A 19,845-nucleotide genomic window follows, 5' to 3' on the forward strand; every position below is an offset into this window, starting at 1 on the left:
TCTTACAATGTCCTGGGAAGCAGATTAGCAGGTAACAATGATGACGGCTCTTGGTCAAACTGCATAAGCATAGAATACCAACTCTACCACTTACTTTCTATGTGAAATACAGCAAATCAACTAGCCTCTCTGGATTTGCATCTTCAGTAAAATGGGGACATTATAGCCCCTACACCTTATACTATGGATTGAAGGAAGTAAATCATATCACAGAAAAGTTACCCTAAAATTAAATAGAAAGAGCTCCTACAAAATACCCAGGGAAAAGACCAAGGGTTCAATGGAAAAAATAAGCAAAACATGCATCCTCAGTTAACAGAACATTTAAAATGACTCAAATATAATATGTTCTACCCTATATGTAAGCGCAATATGTTTTAACCTGTTAGATTGGCCATTTTTTTAAGTTTAATAGAACATGTGAAAATATGCTACCTTCAGCTTTGTTGGTCAAAGTATAATTTGTTAACAAACCCTCCATGGAGACTAGTTTGACATTATCTGACAATTTAAAATGAATAAACTGTTATTCCCAGCAATTATGTAAATAAGTCACTATAGTTTTGTTTTCCTTGGCCAAAACACTGGAAACAACCTAAATGTCCATCATTATATTATTCTGTTAAAAATACGAAATCACAATGAAATATGTTCTGATTTAGAACAATCATCAAGATTTATTACTACTAAGATGCAAAAACCAAAATGGAAAACATTATATATGCATATATCTAAAAAGATACATAAGTGACCGCTGAGAATGGTTAGCTCTAAGCTGGGTATGGGTAGCAGAATGAAAAAGAAGCAACTGAGGACCTTATTTTTTTTTCACTGTTTATCCTTCTGTACCATCTGAATTATATAAAAGTGTATATACTATGTAGTCAAGTAAATAAGTTGCTTTAAAATTTTTATTTTTAAAAATCAAGATTTTCCTTTATATCAGCAATTTTCAACAGGTGTGCCACAAGAATTTTTAAAATATGCAATACCTGACTAGTTAGGGGCACTGACTTCCCTTAGGTTGTCAAATAAAAAAAAAAATAACAACAGTCAACACAACAGTAGCCATCCGGTGTGAATGAAGCAAAATTATACCTATTTTTTCCATCAGATTGGCAAAGGATGTTTTCTGAGTGCAGCAGCATTTTAGTAATTAGTCTATGTGTGCCGTGAGATGAAAAAGGTTGAAAATCACTGCCTTAGATTACTAATCCCAGGTGAGGAATATTCAGTATTCTTCCACCACTCTTAGGCATAACCTCACTACTTAACACAACCAGTATGTAATTCACCAGCACCCTCTTTATTCTTCCTTCTATGTCCTTTCTGAAGTTTTCTCATGGGAAACTGTCTTTGTTCACATTAAGTCAAATGTAGTGTAGTGTATTTTAGTATTTCTCAAACTTTAGTGATTTTAGGAATCACCTAAGAGTACATTTAAAATGTCGATCTTACAATCACACCCACACCCATACAGCACCCATGATTTTCATTCAGTGGTGCTATGACAGAGACCAGAAACCCGGAGGTTTCTAAGAAACACACTTAGGTGACTGATGGAAATAGTCTGTGAACTACACAAGCTTGGAAAAACAGTGAGCTAATAAAATTAAGAATACCAATTCTGTAGTTAAAGAGGCTGAGGTTCCAGTCCTTGCTCTGACAATTATTAAGAGGATGACTGTGAGCAAGTTTCTTGCCATCTCTATTCATCAATCCCCCTAATCTACAAAATGAAGGTGAAAACTGTACCTCATGTAATTTTGAATAAAAACTGTATTAGAAACTAAAAATGGGCATTATTTAGTCATTGGAATATAGTAGAATGGTTACATATTAACATAAGTAACATTTTTGTGAAAACTAAATATATCAAAATTTAAAAGTAATTAAAAGAGTGGAAATGTTTTTTTATTTTTGCAAATCTTTAAAAATCCATCAGCCCTCTTCATTTTGAATGGTTCCTTCTACAGATGCATGGTTTTATAACATAATGTCTTGGTAATTCAGAAAATATTAGTTCACTGAGTTATACAGATTTCCAAATTTATACTCATTACACATAATCCAAAATCGCATGTTAATATCTGCACCAATCTAATCAGAAAATGTAGGTGATGATGAGATGTTGTTTGAGATGATGATGAGATGTTAAGATGATGAGATCTGAGATGTTGTTAAGCCTGTGGTAGCAGATACAATTTTTCCAAAATTTCATTTTTTTCTTTGAAAAGCTCAAGCCTTATTATTGCCAAAATATACAGTCAGTTGCTTTCCCTGAAGTGACAGATTCACTTTTTCATTTTCAAGAAAATGTCTGTCAAATTCCCAAGTCTAAGTAACCAGTCTGTCAGTTGTTCTTTGTTCTTTCAAGTGAAAATTATGGTCCACAAAAAACATGGTTAGTTGAGCTCTCACCTGAAACAGAAGCACAGGTACTTGAGGCAACCACAATACTTTGACATGAACAGAAAGAAGGGCTTTACGCAAACTTCCCATTTTGTCATACTGAGTATTAAAAAGGTATAAAGTCTCAAGGGATGAGACTTTATAAAAATACTAATGTGTACTGACTACTTCACTGAAAACATTTTTATTACAAAAACTAGCTTATTTTCTTTTTATTTACTGTGAGTGAGTGTGGGTAAAGAATAAATGGCTACAAGTACGGTTTTGTCCCCTTGTAATCAATGCTAAGGTGCCAGCTCTCTCACCACCATGACTTTTAAACCATCAGTGCGAATATACTGAAAAGGGTAAATAACACGATGATGATGATGGAGAAGAAAACTGTTTTGACCCCACCAACCCCCCAGAAAGAATCTCAGCTTCAGACCTATTTTATAGACCACAATTTGAGACCTGATGGTCTGTACTTACAGTCCTAAACCTATACTGAATATAAAAAGGTACCAATTTAAAAATACAGATCCCTGTCCAGGTCTAGTCTCCAGGGATTTCCTTTCAGATGAGCCCCACAATGAAGAATTTTAACAAGTTCCCTGGGGAACTCTGAAATTGTTGATATCTACTATACTAGCAAATATTTATAAGTTGTTTCAAAAGTATCTACCATCCATTCCCTATATTATATATTCTTAATCTAATGATTAAACTTGTTAAGAAATGTTTACAATAAATCCTTCCACAGTATTATCACTGTCTCTTACTTTCATCCTTCTTGAGGATGCTGATTACACATAAAAATGGTATGCCCTGCCTCCTGCCCTCCTAACTCCAACCTTTACTTCATGGTGCACCTGTCTTTAAAGTCTCTCCTTCCCAGCTCATTCTGCCTCAAAGTAAAAATATAATTTTTCCTAAATAACACTTTTCTATGACAAAAATCTGGCTAAAAACTTTGAAAGATGCCACAATCTCATCTCCAAGTCTTCATTCCTATAATCCCCCTGTGAAGAATGTTCAAGGATCCATTTTCTAACAAGATCTACCATGAGGCAACTCCTCCAAGAAGACTTTTTTATCTAATTTTGATCCTAGATTTACTGTTAATCTAGGCACAGCTCACGTGGATGCTTCTTTGCAGTCTCTTTTGTCTTTCCAAGATGAGAGGGTTTTTGCTATCAGAAACTGTTTTCTCTTTAAGTCCCTGCTCTGTAATGATTTAACCACATATACTGTGCCATATATTACAAAACCAATATGTATTATTGATATACTTGTACATTTAAGGACAAACAGACTCAGTACAACAAATCAATGAATTATATATGAAGCAAGGTAGAGAACATGTTTCATCTACACTAGAGAATCTGATTCCTACAATATGAAAAAATGGACATTGAAGTTGGTGGAATAATACTATTTATGCAAATAACATGTACCTTTGTCCTATATTATTTTCTAAAAGCAGCTTTTAAAGAAAAGCTTTAAATATCACTTTAAACTCCTAGCCTTTAAAAGACCTTCACTAACCTTGTATTATAAGTAATATACAAAATTTGTCTGGAAAAGGTCCAACTATTGTTAATATAATGAGAATGGTTTGCACAACACTGATGTAACCTAGCAGCCAAGGAAAGTAGACTGGAATATGCATGTGTGAACAACGATTACTTCACTGTATTAGTCAGAAGGGGCAGTAGATGCCACTGACTTAGCAACATGTACTGTGGGGCTGTCTTATTCAAAGTGAGTAGAGCAGTGAATCTGCATCAATTTTGTGTTAAGCTTGAACATTCTTCCACAGAAACTATATGGATGATTCAGAAGGCCATAACTATGGGCAACTGGTGATTGGCAGCTTTATCATGACTACGTACCCAACTCATACATCATGTCTTATGCAGAGTTTTTTGGTGAAACATCAAATCACCCAGGTGATGCAGCGCCCCCCAAAGCCCAGATTTGGCACCCTGTGAGTTCTGGCCTTTCCCAAAACTAAAATCACCTTTGAAAAGGAAAAGATTTCAGACCATCAATAAGATTCAGGAAAATACAATGGGGTAGCTGATGGCAACTGGGAGAACTGTGTGAGGTCCCAAGGTGCCTACTTTGAAGGCATCATAGTCTTATGTACAATGTTTCTTATATCTTCTTCAACAAACGTCTCTACTTTTCATATTAAGTGGCTGGATTCCTTCAGCTCACATATGCATTATTCATCCACAAATATTTTATTATTTCTCTCTAAAATATAAGGAGTCTAAGAAAATGTAACCATAAAGCATTATCACATTTTTGAAAAATCAACAATTCCTATTATCATCAAATAACCAGTCAGTTTAAACAGGCTTAACTATACAAACATGTAGAGGTTGTAGCATTTGCCACTTCTGAAATAGTAAGAAAAAAACATGAATCTCTGGCACCCTCTGGTGTTTCAGGATCATATAGCTTCCCTTACTCATCCCAAGTACACCGAGAAGCAGAATAGAAAATAAGGAATAGAAAATACTGATTTTCTAAGCAGAAAAAGATTTTTTTCAGTTAAAGAGGTAGTTTTGAAAACACAGTCATATATCACCCAGCTATTACATCTCATTCAGGTAAATCAAGACATAATTTAATGCCACACAATAATACCTCCTCTTATTTAACAAAAGAATCAACATCAAGGATCTATTTTAAGCTTCATTTCAACAATAACTGAAATGATATTGATCTTAAATACCCAAGAATACAAATTGAAATAAAAATACATCAATCTGAAAAGATGCACATAAAACCACATATGACTCAAATTACTAGACAGCATTACACAAAATGGAAAACTGTAGCTTAGTGCAAAAATAAAAGATAACAACTTTTAAACTGAGAGTCCAGGGAAATCATATCTAAAAAATATAGTGGGGACACAAATAATGTGTTTATGAACAGAAAGCAGCCCTGACTGGTGTGGCTCAGTGGATTGAGCACCGGCCTGCAAACTAAAAGGTCACTGGTTCCATTCTCAGTTAGGGCACATGCCTGGGATGCAGGCCAGGTCCCTAGTTGGGGGCATGTGAGAGGCAACCAATCAATGTTTCTCTCCCTTTCTTTCTCCCTCCCTTCACTTCTCTCTAAAATTAAATAAGTAAATTTTTAAAAACCAGAAAGAATTGCAAATGAGGAGCTCAAGTCCCTAAAACCATGAACCAGTATACTTGCAATGGTCTACCTACTTCCAGTTTACTTGAATACAAGAGATTATCTTCTATCTTGCTTATACCACTGTTTTTTAGTTTTTCTGTTATCTACAACTAGGGTCCATAAAATAGTCAATTCTCCCCAAAATTAACCTAAATCACATAATCTCAATACCAAATTTTCATAGAACTGCCCTGTTTCTAAAATTAATGTGCAATAGAAAGATAACAAATAAAATCAAGATACCTTTGATAAAAAAAGGATAAAAAGAAAAAACTTGTTCTATCAGATATAAAAATAAATTATAATTGAAAATTTAAAAATATTAGCATAGAAATCAAACAAAAATAAAGTACTAAAATGAAATTCTATAAATGTACCCTTGCATAAATGAGAATTGACTATGAGGTAAATGGTAGCATTTCATAACAACAAGCTCATAACTATTAACAACCGAACCTATAAAAAAAAACAAACAACTAAGCAAACAACAAGAACAGGAACAGAATCACAGAAATGGAGATCAGGTGTGGGGCGGGGGCAGAAAGGGGGAAAAGGTACAGGGAATATTAGTAGCATAAATGGTAGGCAGAAAATAGACGAGGGAAGGTTAAGAATAGTACAGGAAATAAAGAAGTCAAGGAACTTGTATGTACGACCCACGGAACTAAAGGGGTAGAATGCGGGCAGGAGGGGGTGTACAGGGCAAAGGGGAATAAAGGGGGGAAAATGGGACAACTGTAATAGCATAATCAATACAACATATTTTTTAAAAATAGCCCTGGCTGGCGTAGCTCAGTGGATTGAGCGCGGGCTGGGAACCAAAGTGTCCCAGGTTCGATTCCCAGCCAGGGTACATTCCTGGGTTGCAGGCCATAACCCCCAGCAACTGCACATTGATGCCTCTCTGTCTCTCTGTCTCTCTGTCTCTCTCTCCCTCTCTCTCTCTCTCTCTCTCTCTCTCTCTCTCTTCCCTCCCTAAAAATAAAAAAATAAAATCTTTAAAAAAATAAATAAAATAAATAAATAAATAAATAAATAAAATAAAATGCCTATGTATGAAAAAAAGATAAATGGTAGCATTTTCAAATTAGAAAAGGATGATGAATTCTTCAGTAACTACTTTTGAGATAAGCAATCCAATTGGGAAAATTCATAATTTCCTTTGTCCAGAACAGAACTCTACTTTAAGTCACTATTTGAATAGAACTCATAAATCTAAAGTCATTTTTTTCTTCACAGGAAGCTGCAAAATAGCAAATATTAAGTCAGTTACAAAGAGGTTATAGCATAGCACATTTACAAAGATAAAATGAAGAACTACTGAATATGAAAAGGTATGTGTGCATATGTGAGGTGTGTGTATATAGATACCTTAAAAAACAATATCTGATCACATCATTGTAAGTTCAGGACAGGGAAAGATTTCTTAGAATAAACTAAAATTCAAAAGCCATATAGGAATCTAATTTTAACAAAATCTTCATATAACAAAAGATACTACAACTTAAGCCAAAGACTAAATATTTAAAACATATTTAAAAAATCATTATTCATTTTTATGTATATGAATCTGAAAAGCAGTAAGTACTGAGTACATAAATGAGCAGAAGTAATAAGCTAGATAAAACTTTCTCAAAGAAAATACTAATGGTGCCTTGGCTAGTGTAGCTCAGTGGATTGAGCGTCAGCCTTCAAACAGAAGAGTCACCAGTTCAATTCCCAGTCAGGGCACATGCCCAGATTGCAGGCCAGGTCCCCAGTGGGGGACGCGTGAGAGGTAACCACACACTGATGTTTCTTTCCCTTCCCATCTCTCTAGAAATAAATAAAATCTTTAAAAAATAAAATTGAACTAAAAAAAACACACAAAATACTAATGGTGACACTTGCTTCAGGCAGTAAGTGGACTAGATTTACTGAGGAGAAATTACATGGCATTACAACTTGACCAGCATAAGACATTTTCATTCCAGAGTTGGGTGCACAGAAGTTGTCAAAAATGTGCTAGTAAAAATAAGCACACTGTAAAGGTAGAACTGCATTAGGGGCAAATGCCTGTGGCCAGTGTTAGTTCTTGGGCCTCCATTAAAGTGAAGAAATTTTACCCAAGTCAGGTTCCTTAGAAAAAGGCTAAAGTGGTCTAAAGTCAATAGTCATTCCTGTTTGCTATAAGAAACAGTCATAAATCCTCTCTGGAATAAAGCAAACTCAATTTGGGCCCTCAGGTTTAACTTGATTTACCTATCCAATAAGGTTTTAAATTCAACAATTACATTTTTCACTTCTCAATGTGTTATTTGGCTCTTTTTCAAATATTTGTATTCATTTCTTAATAGATAATTTTACTTGCTCATTTTTGTGATTCTAGATTTTATTTTTAACCCTGTTGTAATAGTTTTTAATACAGAATATATGATCATCCAATGTCTGAAGTCTTTAGAGAGTTCCAAATGCTTTGCTGTTTCCCTATAGTTTCATTCAGGGTGACTTTTCCTTGTATGTTTTATCTTTGAAAGTGAACACATACATGGATTCCAGAAAACAATGAAAAGACATTTTTAAAGTGCTAAAAGGAGAGGGGGGAAAAGGTAACCCATAATTATAATCTCACTCTTGACACTGTCTATATAAGTAACCCAAAACAATATAAAAATTGTCAGTAATAAGAATTTAATGAGGCAGTTGGCTTATGAATGCTTTTAAAAACCTGCTTTCTATATATTAAAAACAGATTGGCAACTACCAAAAATATTATGTTATAGCAATAAGAAGTTGCCTAGGACTAAACCCTACAGATAAATTAAACAAATTGTGTACAACCTGTACAGATAAAATTGTATCACTTCATTGAAAGGTGTTAAAGAAGATGTGCATAAAAGGACAGGGAGGGAGGATAGGAATGTGGAAGAAAATAAAAGAGAGGTAAGTAGGAAATATGCCTTGACAGATAAAAAATTTATTTTGAAGTTATAATAAATTGAACAGTATGCTGCTATTGAAAATGAACAAATTAATCAAGAAGATAGAGATAAAAGTAAGATAAACTAAAAGGATAGCCCACCAAAAGATCCACGCATATATGACATAGAAGACACTATTCAGTCAGAAAGAACAGACTATTTCTTAATGCTGTGGGACAAGTGGTACCTTGGTACTGGTTGGCTTTAGAACTTGTCAAACCTGGTACGCATCACATTTTGATGAGAAAAAATGTTTTAGTACTTGGTGCTTGCTCACCACTGGTCACACTTGCTAGAACTTGTGAGTCACGACACCACCCATAAGAGAAAACACTTCATTAATCGTTGCTTATTTGCCACTCATCAGAATGAATTAACAATGAGTACCAAGGTACCACTGTATTTATGTGAATAAGTGATGCACTATCCCTACCCCATACCATAGGAAAAAAAATTAAACAGTCATAACAAAGATTTAAACACAAAAAGTAAAATTTCAAAACCTTTAGCAGACTATAAAGGAGAGTCTCTTTATGATACCAAGGAGAATGAATAATATCAATAAAGAATTCATAAAATAAATTGCTAAATTCAACTACTTTGAAATCAACAACTTCTATTCATCAAAATACACCATAAAGTAAGTTGAAATCACTAACTCCATTAGATATTTGCAACACACAAAAAGTATATAAAGAGTTACACAAGAACTTCTGCTTGTGTTATGGACCAACACATAACAGGTAACTGTCCTCATCAAGAAAAACTAATTAAGCCAGAAAAATAATTTTTAAAAGTTTGTCTGAGCCCTGGCGGGGTGGCTCAGTTGGTTATAGAGTGTTCTCCCATGCACCAAGAGATTTGTGGGCTCAATCCCTGGTCAGGGCGCATGCAGGAGGCAGCCAATCAATGTTTCTTTCTTGCACTGATGTCAATCTGTCTGTCTGTCTGTATGTCTGCCTGTCTGTCTCTCTCCCCCACCCCACCCCCGCCCTCCCTCTAAAATCAATAAACATATCCTCTGGTGAGAATTTTAAATAAGTTTGAAGGCACAGAAGTGCCAAGGGAACCAAGCCTTAAAGGGCAACATTCCCCCCCAAAAAAGACTTCACTGAAGGACTCCCAATGTTCTCCATATGTTTCCATCAGGTGTGTGTTAATCTTGATGTGGAACAAGATACTAAGGGGCCATGGGAGAGGGCAGCTACTAAGAAGTAGAAAAGCCAAAAAAGAATTAGGCAATCTTGTAAAGACAGACAAAAAGTTAGAGTTTAAGGCTTCCCAGGCAGCCCAGATGTGAGGGATGGGCCATGATCCTATGCAGAAATGAGGCACAAAGATGCAGTCTGGTGATTTTTTCCCTCAAGGCACTGAAGCTCTGCAGAATTAAAGTCAAAGAAGCCAGCAAAAAGCTTATTGAAAAGCACTCTGAAGAGGAGGGTTCTGGGATGATGGTGGAATAGTAAGCATCAGGAATGTGCCTGATACAACATTGTGTGACTTTGGAGTCTACTGAAGGTTTGCAAGGTCCAGGGGAAGACTTAGAAGGTAAACTGTGGTTAATTCCGGTCAATTTCAGCTGTTAGTTTGGCAGGGGTTACCAATCCCCCAGTCCTGAGGGAGACAGCTATGTACATGTATTGGAGCAGTCTGCCCACATCTGTGGGAGCTAGGATTGACAAAAATGATATGTCCTCCAAATATCAGGACTATGTGCTCTCATTGTTGTTTCTGATCTCAGAGAAGCAGACGACTAAGAGTTGCCACTGTTGTTGCAACTCTTCCCTTTTTGCAAGTCTCTCACCCTCCAGCCAAAGTAACTTCCATTTAGAGGGTCAGTCATCCTTTTTTCCCATTCCCTTCACTTTCCTTTTTTTCCCTTTTAAAAGCCAGACATAAAAGACTAGACATTCAAAGGCAACTGCACATGTGGGGGAAAACAGAAAGTCCAACACATGCTAAAACATATCTGAAAAGATCTAAAGTTTCTATCTTAGGTTTATGCTACAATAAAAAAAAAATACTGTAAATCCTGGAGGATGAGGAGAACTGAATTTTCAGAGTTACTGTATTATTAGTTCAAATGTCCAGTTTTCAACAATTTAAAAAATCACAGCCCTGGCTGGCATAGCTCAGTGGATTGGGCATAGGCTGCGAACCAAAGTGTCGCAGGTTCAATTCCCAGCCAGGGTACATGCCTGGGTTGCAGGCATAACCCCCAGCAACCGCACATTGATCTATCTTCCTCTCTCTTTCTCTCTCTCTCTCTCTGTCTCTCTCTCTCTCTCTCCCTCCCTTCTCTCTCTAAAAATAAATAAATAAATAAAAATCACAAGACAAAAAGATACATAAAAGTATGGCCCATTCAAGGGAGAAAAAATATCCACAAAACTGTCCCTGAAAAAGATCTGAAGGTGAATGTACTGAACAAATGCTTCAAAACAACTATTTTATCCCTGGCTGGTATGGCTCAGTTGGTTGGAGCTGTCCTGTAACTGAAAGGTTGTAGATTCAATTCCTGGTCGAGGTGCATACAGGAGTCAACCAATTGATATTTCTCTCTATCCCTTCCTCCCTCTCTAAAAGCAATGAAAAAAAATGTCCTCAGGTGAGGCTAAAAAAATTTTAAATAAAAACTTTTAAAGGTGTTCAAAAGGAAGACAAGGGAGAATCAAGAAAATGATGTATGAGCAAAATGGAAATATCAATAGAGACAGAAACTGAAAAAGAAGCCAAAAAGAAATTCTGCACCTGAAAAGTACAATAACTGAAATGAGGGGGAAAAAAATTCACTAGAGGGGTTTAAATGCAAAGTAGAGAAGGCTGAAGAAAGAATCAGTGAACTTCAAGATAGAAAAATGGAAATTATTGATTGTCAGGAAAAGAAAAAAAGATTGAAGAAAAATGAGCAAAGCCTATAGGACCTTTGGGATACCATCAAGTCAAACATGCTGATTGCAAGGGTCTCACAAAGTGAAGGAAGGAAGAGGCAGAATGAATATCTGAAGAAATAATGACTGAGAACATTCTAGATTTGAGGAATGACATGAATATAATCATCTCAGAAGCTCAACAAACTCCAAGATGAACTCGAAGAGACCCACTGGAGACACATGATAAACTTTGTCAGTAGACAAAGTCAGAGAGAATCTTGAAAGCACTGAGAGAGAAGCAACTTATTACATACAAGGCATCCTCAATGAGATTCTGAGAAGATTTTTTATCAGAAACTTTGGAGGCCAGAAGGCATGGGCTGAAAAAAATGTCAACCAAGAATCTTATATGTGGTTAAATTGTCCTAAAGTGAAAAAGAAATTGAAAGATCTTTTCATTTTGTTTTCTTTGTTCCCAAAGAAACAAAACTTGAGGGAGTTCAGGTTTTGTTTTACCAGTAGACCTGCCTTACAAGAAATGCTCAACAGATTCCTGCAGAGTAAAATGAGAAGACACTGGACAGTAACTTGAAGCCACATGAAGAAATTAAATCTCAATAAAGCATGCATGGGCAATTATAAACACTAACATTATTTCCATAATGGTTTTAAGTCCTCTTTTGTTTTCTATGACTTTAGAGACAGAAACACTAAATAAAAACAGTTATTGGTTTAAAAGTTAGAATTATTACAATTTTAATTTCTATCTCCACATTTTGTTTTCCATATACTTTAAGAGACTGATGCATTTAAAAGATTGTTAAGTTTTATCTTTTGGGGCACATATAGTATAAAGATGTAATTTTGCAACATTAACCACCTATAGGAATAGGAAAAAAACAAAAAAAAGGAGAGTTTTTGTACATTATATAAATTAAGCTAGTATACAGTCACACGTCTCCTAATGGCAAAGACGTGTTCTGAGAAATGCATCATTAGGCAATTGTGCTGTTGTGTTCAACGTCACACAGTAAACTTACACAAACCTCGATGGTATAGCCCACTACAAACGTAGACTATATATTATAGCCTATTGCTCCTAGACTACAAACTTTCATAGCATATTACTGTACTGAATACTGTAGGCAACTGTAACACAATGGTTAAGTACTTGTATATATAAACATAGAAAAGATACAGTAAAAAAAAAAAAGATAAAAAACTGGTGCACGTGGAACAGCTCCATTCACATACCATGAATGGAGCTGTCAGAACTAGAAGTTGTTCTGCACAAGTCAGTGAATGAGTGGTGAGTGAATATGAAGGCCCAGACCATTATTATACACTACTGTACACTTTATAAACATGTCTCATAAGCCCTTACCCTATGTCTTTCTGATAGGATCAGAATTAATTATATTCAAGCTGCCAATGCTACTCCATAAACAGGGATGTGGACTGAATTGACTGAAAATATCAATGAGAAACAGGGTAAGGTATAGATCACCTGGAGGGACAGGAGGGAGTGATTTGTCAAGAGGGAGTGAAATGTACCCTGAGGATAAGTAGGAATAAGAAGTCAAGATAGAGAGATAAAGGAACACTGGGAATTGTCATGGCAATGTGGTTTTGGCTAGTGCATACAGAATCAGTGATCAGATTAAGGAACTCTGTGGTATTCACAAAAAAAAAAAAGATGGTGTTTAACACGAAAAGGGTATACAACTGAGGACTCGTTTTGACTTCGGAAATCTGTGTTTGGTTCCGTTGAAACTCTGGCATAAAGAGCTCTCTGGCATTGAACTAATGGAAGAAATAACACTTATCTGTGCTTTACACCATTACAATATGAAAATATTTCCAAAGCACAGGAACAGGCTAGCTCCACACTACCACAGAAAGCTTTACTAAAGTGGTAGTGGCACTTACTACTTTTTAAGGTAGCTCTTGTGAACCTGTGTCCTTGCACTGAATCTCAGGCCCTCAACCAAAAATTTATAGTAATGCACTCTGAAGACCATCAAGCTAGATCTTGGAGGGCTAGAGCACCCTATAAATATGTAGCACTGTGGGGACAGGCACCTTGGTGTCAAAACAGGTCGGTGGCTGACTACTGAAGATGTAATCTGTGCATTCAAAATTGAGGTGCTGTGAGTGAGAGGAAATCTAGTGCCAATCCCCACAGATATTGCTCCCATCAGAGAAAAAAATAATTACTTCTGAACCATATATCCTTCCATTTCTTGCAGAAAATTCAGTTTCAAAATAATCATATGGGACCGCCGTGGTATATGCGGTCCACCATTGAATGAAACATCATTATGTGACACATTAAGTGCAATTTCAAATTACAATGTTATAATTTTAGGGTGTTAAATGTACTTCCCATGGTAAACACGAAGGAAATGGCTGTAAAATACACACTTACGAAGGAGAAAAATGTACACATTTCACACAAAATAAATCAACTAAATACAAAGGAATATAGTAATGCAGGAAATGTGGGACAGAAAAGTTATAAGATACATAGAAAACAAATACACAGAAGGACAAAAGTAAGTCCCTCATTAGTAATTACTTTAAATGTAAATGACAGAACTTTCCATTCAAAAGACAACAACTGATGAATTAACAAAAACACACCATGCTAATATACATGGTGGGGGGAAAATAGGTTTACGACTGTGAGTATACCAAACACAGAGTTTATTCTTCCATCCATTATTATTTTTTAATTATTGTATTTTCCATATGAAAAACTATAAGCCTACTTTTGCTACACCCTATATGCTGTCTACAAGAGACTTGTTTTGATGCAAAAACACTCACGGACTAAACATGAAAGGATAAAAAAAAATATTCTGTATCAATAGTAGCCATAAGAGAATAGGAATGGCTATACTAATAATAAAGGACATAATAGACTTTAAATCAAAAAAGGTTACAAAGACAAAAAGTATTATATATAAATAAAAGGTTCAATACAGCAAAATGATAAAATAATTATGAACAGTTACACACCTATTAAGAAACAGTAAAATGTATGAAGCAAAAACAGAATTGGAAAGAGAAATACACAGTTCTGCAATAACAGCTGGAGACTTCAATACCCCACTCTCAATAATGGATAGACCAGACAAAAGATAACTAAGGATACAGAGGACTTAACAACAAACTAAAACAAAAAAATCTTTTTAATAGACCAGACTCATATTATGAGTAACAGGTAGAGTAGAATTCTACATGTAGGCATTGCTGAGACACCTATCTTACACAGTACAACAAATATGGAATGAGGGAATAGAACCAGTTTTAGATTTACCCAAATATCCCTTTTATTCAAGATTAGTTTGGACTTCATTAGTTTATTTCTAGATATATAATATTATAGTGATCATATAAAATTTAAATATAAAAATTCTCACTTCTGAGTAAAAGGATTCTTTAAAACTATAAAGATTATATAGATCATGGATTATGGAGGTCTGTGCAGTTATAAAGCAGTGTAGCTACACTTACACTAGTTTCTAAGGGTGCACATATTCTGCTTTTATATAAGTGATACAAGTTTCAAGGTATTTTCCAATATGTTTTGATTTTTATACTTTTAAAATCTGCATGTTCTATGTAGAAGAGTTAGTTTTATCTCAATTTTATAGATGATAAGAAATAGGGTCAAAGACCAAAGGTTAAATCAGAGTACTGCACAACGGAGAGAAGACCTGAATCCAGATTTTCAGATTTCAATTCATACCTGAATTGATATTGATGGGTGGCATTTTTTAAAATTAAAAATTAGAAAATATTTTGTTAATTAAAAGAAGAAAAGAATGGTGGGAGGGAGGGAGGATTGTCAGGTGTCTAAAAATATCACTCATATAGGGCAGTCTGAGTTCAGATCCTGAGTCTGCCATTACCATATCTATGTAATTTTGATCAAATAATAATTTTTCTTTAACCTTCATGTCCTCCTTTACAAGATGGATATAACGATAGTGTCTACTTCACTGAGATATTTGGAAAAGTGGATGTTATACAAATTATCTTCTAAATATAGCACCCAGTGCAGTACAAATAGTGAATAAATATGACTGAAAACTGCCAAGTTACTGCTTTTTAAATAAGCCTCCAGATTGATAGGTTAAGGAATGCCTAGGACTAAAGATATATTGATTTCCAAATAATAATTGTCAAATGCCTCATGACACTCCTGATAGACAATATGGAATAAAACCAAAATAATAACACAATCGTCCATATAATAAACACTGGTTGAATGGATTAGCAACATCTTGAGAAAAATTAAAGTTTTGGCTAATCCAGTAGCATCATCCTTGAAAGCAAGCTAGAGTAGTAAGCTTTTTCTTTCACTCTTGACTGGATACTTAAGTCTTGATACAAAAAAGAAAAAGAAAACCACAATAAACCAATTAACTCTAACAGACATATACTATAGAACATACTACCCAAACAAGAGCATACATGTTCTTCTCAAGTGTACAGGGGACATTTTCCAGAATATACCATAAATTAGGCTATAAATGAGGTCTCAACAGATTTGAAAAGATTACATACAAAGTATCTTCTCTAACCACATTGGGATGGAGTTAGAAATCACCAACAGATGTAAAACTGTCAAATTATAACAAATTGACAGGAGATTGAATCAGTAATCAAAATATCCCAACAAAGAAAATCCCTGGACCGGATGTCTTCACTATGAATGATACCAAACATTTATAAGAGAACTAATACCAAAGCTTCTAAAAGTTTTCAATAAAGATTAAATAAGAGAGAGAACACTTCCTAACTCATTGTATGAGGCCAGCATTACAATACCAAACCAGACAGATACAATAAGAGAACTATAAGCCCATATCCCTTATGAACACTGATGCAAAATTCCTCAACAATATTGATAAACTGAATTCAGAAGCATATTAAAAAGGATTATACACCATGACCAAGTGGGATTTATTCTTGTCAAGTATACAAAAATCAACTGATATATTTATACCATATTAACAAAAATGAAGGGGAAAAAATCTTATTATCTCAACTGATGTACAGAATTTTAGAAAATCCAACAACTTTTCATGATAAAAACCCTCAAAAAACTAGGAATAGGAAGAAGCTACCTCAACAAAATGAATATATATGAAAAACCCACAGCAAATACCATACTCAATGAAAGACTGAAAGCTTTTCCTCTTAAGATCAAGAAAAAGAAAGGATAACCACTTTTGCCATTTCTATTCAATACATTATTGGAAGTTCTAGCTAGAGCAGTTAGGAAAAAAAAAAAGGAAAGAAAAGTTAAAGCTAATAAATTCATTAAGCAAAGTATCAGAATAGAAAGTAAACACCTGAAAATCATCTACATTTCTATACATTAACAATGAGCAATCTGTAAAGAAAATTTAGAAAGAGCATAAAAAAGAAAATACTTAGTAACAAATTTAAACAAAGAAGCAAAGACCTGTACAACTGAAACAGGGTGCAAAGTGGGGGTCCCCAAAAATATCCCCCCCACAACTCATGGTTAGGGGATGGGGGAAGGAAATGATATGGTGGTTAAAATACTTTTCAAACAATGGCATGTTGATAGCTAGCTCATAGCTGTGCTGCCTCCCCAGGTAAAAGGTCTACATGACTGGTATAGTGACTTGTGATATAGCCAGAAAACAGATTATTACATAACAATTTTTACATAGGCAATAAGTGAAAGTTAAACAGTATCAATACAAAAAGAACAAACCTAAAGTTGTAAAACTTCTAGAACAAAGCATACAAGACAATCTTTATAAACTTGGATTACACAAACATTTCTTAGCTAAAACATGAGAAGTATAACCTACAAAAAAATCCATGAACTGGACTTCAGCAAAATTAAAAACTTTTGCTTTATGAAAGACATTGGTAATACTGAGAATGATAAAACACAACACAGAAAATATTTCAAAATCCCTTATGTGACAAAGAATTTGGTTCTTTAATATATGAAGAACTCTAAAAACTCAACTAGAACAAAAAAAACCCAACTCAATAAGGAAAAATAAGGAAAAGATTTGAACACATGCTTTACCAAAGAAGATACGTGTGTGGTATGCAGTTAAGACACATGAGCAGAACAAGGACAATGGGCCAGATACAGAAGGTCATCAGAGGGCAGAGCCCAGGGTGCCTAGCAATGGACAAAACTAACCTTTCCTCCCCTAGCATATTGCTGGTCATGCAGTTTGGACCCCCTGACCTTTCCTCCCTCAAGAGAACATCTAGGCCTTGGCTGTGTTTCAGCTTCAGGCCCGGAAAAGCACCAAAACCAGACAAGCAATGCCATGGCTGCCTCGGGACCAGCATTATTGACTAATGACCCCCTACCCTGGCACTAACCAATCAGTGGAGACCACGACCCTGAAAGGACAAACCTGGAAAGCTGATGAATATTCTATTGGGATGTCGTCCCCTCCCGAGACCTCCCCTAAGATTCCTGCCTGCAAGAGCAATTAAAAACCCTCAGGACAAAAGACCCAAAGTGTGCTCTCCCTCCCAGGAGCACATTGAGGTCTTTACCTTCCCCTGCTTCTTCCCCATAGGCACCATGGGCATGCATCTCCTAAACTCCAAGGAACCCCTCAAGAACTGCAACCAGTAGAAAAAGGGGCAGTGGCAGCTCATCCCAGGCTAAGCCCCTGAATTTATCTCCAAGGTCTCCTTTTCTCTGACTTCCCCATGAGCCAAAGCAGCCCAGCGTAAGCTCTCCTATTGCTTCTTCTATGCTAAACCCTTCCTCATTTCGCTGCCCTGGGTGTGCTTTTGCTGTGGCAAGTCCCTGCTTGCTTTACAGCAGCTTGCCTCTTGACTAAACGTTTTCCTTCAAGAAGACAAGAAGCAAGGTCTCGTCGTCTCACCAGTAACATGTGGATAGCAAATAAGCACAAAAACAGATGCTCAACATCTTTAGTTATTAAGAAAATGCAAATTAAAACCACAATAATAACCACTACATACTTATTAAAATGGTAAATATCAAAAGAACTGAAAATACCAAGCATTGCCAAAGTTAGAGAGCAACTGGAACTCTCATCATTGTGGGTGGGAAGATAAAATGGTACAATCTCTTTGGTAAACAGTGTAATGGTTTCCAGATGCTCCTGGACTTATGATGGGGTTACATTCCAATAAACCCATTACAAGTTGAAAATAATGTAAGTCAAAAATGCATTTAATACAATCTAACCTATCGAATTCAATAGCTTAGCCTTGCCTACCTTAAACCTGCTCAGAACACTTATGTTAGCAGACAGCTGGGCAAAATCATCTGGTGGCTGCTGCCCCACACCCCAACAGAACATAAGGCATTTTGCTAGTTTAGGAAATAATAAAAATTCAAAATTCGAAGTACGGTCTCTACTGAATGCATAGAGCTTTCAAACCACTAAAAAGTCAAAAAACCATCAAGTTGAACTGTAGTAAATCCAGGACTTTCTGTAGCTAAACATGCATTTATTTACCTAATGATCCTGCCATTATACTGCTGAATATTTACTACAGAGACATGAGAAACTACATTTACAAAAAAAAATCTGTACATAAATATGTTTATAGCGGCTTTATATAGCTGTCAAAAACTGGGAACAACCCAATGCTCATCAACAGGAAAAAGAATAAACAAATTTATATTTGTATAACAAATACTTTTCCCCAATACAAAGGACAATTTTCTAATACTCAAATGATATAGGCTATGAATCTGAAAAACATACTGCGTGAAAAAAGAGCAGTATGTAAAAGACCAGATAAAATAAATTTTCATTTATATAAAGTTCAAGAATAGACAAAAATGATAGGTGGTGATAGATATAAAAATAGTGGCTATTAAAGGCAGGGGTTGGGGATAATTGATTTGAAAGGAACATAAAAGTGATAAATACATTCAACATCTTGATCTGGATTATGATTACAGGTGTATGTCTGTCAAAATTCATTGAGATGGACACTTAAAAAATATTACTTCCTTAAACCACACCAAGCTTTAACTATTATTTTTCTTTACCTCAAGAATGTTATTCCATTCTCTTTTATTTCATTCTTCTGAATAGAAGATCCTTGAAGTGACAGAATTTTATTTCCTGGCAAGGTAATTTGCTTTAGAATGGAAGCTATAAAACAAAAGAAGAAAGAAAAAAGTATACTAATAAGAAAATAGGCAATCACATCACATTAGGAAAAATTCATGATAACAGCTTTTAATATATATACAATAATCAAAAAAATTTTTAACTGCCCTAACACTATGCTTAAATTCAAACATGACAATGAATTTATTCCCTGAACATAAAATAATGTACTAAAATCAAGACCTCCAGTCTTCAAATTATCTAAAGAATTACCAGCACTAAAAAATATCATTCAGA

General features: G+C 35.2%; 1 protein-coding gene across 2 annotated transcripts in view; it reads right to left on the reverse strand.

The window, feature by feature from the left end:
* TAF4B (TATA-box binding protein associated factor 4b) overlaps positions 1–19,845 on the reverse strand; it is a 125,817-nt gene that overhangs the window by 59,415 nt on the left and 46,557 nt on the right. For both annotated transcript variants that reach the window (XM_028524786.2, XM_036009189.1), the window contains one exon: positions 19,485–19,590. In XM_028524786.2, coding sequence (XP_028380587.1) covers positions 19,485–19,590 — 106 coding nt within the window. The remainder of the gene's footprint in view (positions 1–19,484; positions 19,591–19,845) is intronic.

The sequence above is a fragment of the Phyllostomus discolor genome, chromosome 9 (assembly GCF_004126475.2).
Source record: "Phyllostomus discolor isolate MPI-MPIP mPhyDis1 chromosome 9, mPhyDis1.pri.v3, whole genome shotgun sequence".
NCBI lineage: Eukaryota > Metazoa > Chordata > Mammalia > Chiroptera > Phyllostomidae > Phyllostomus > Phyllostomus discolor.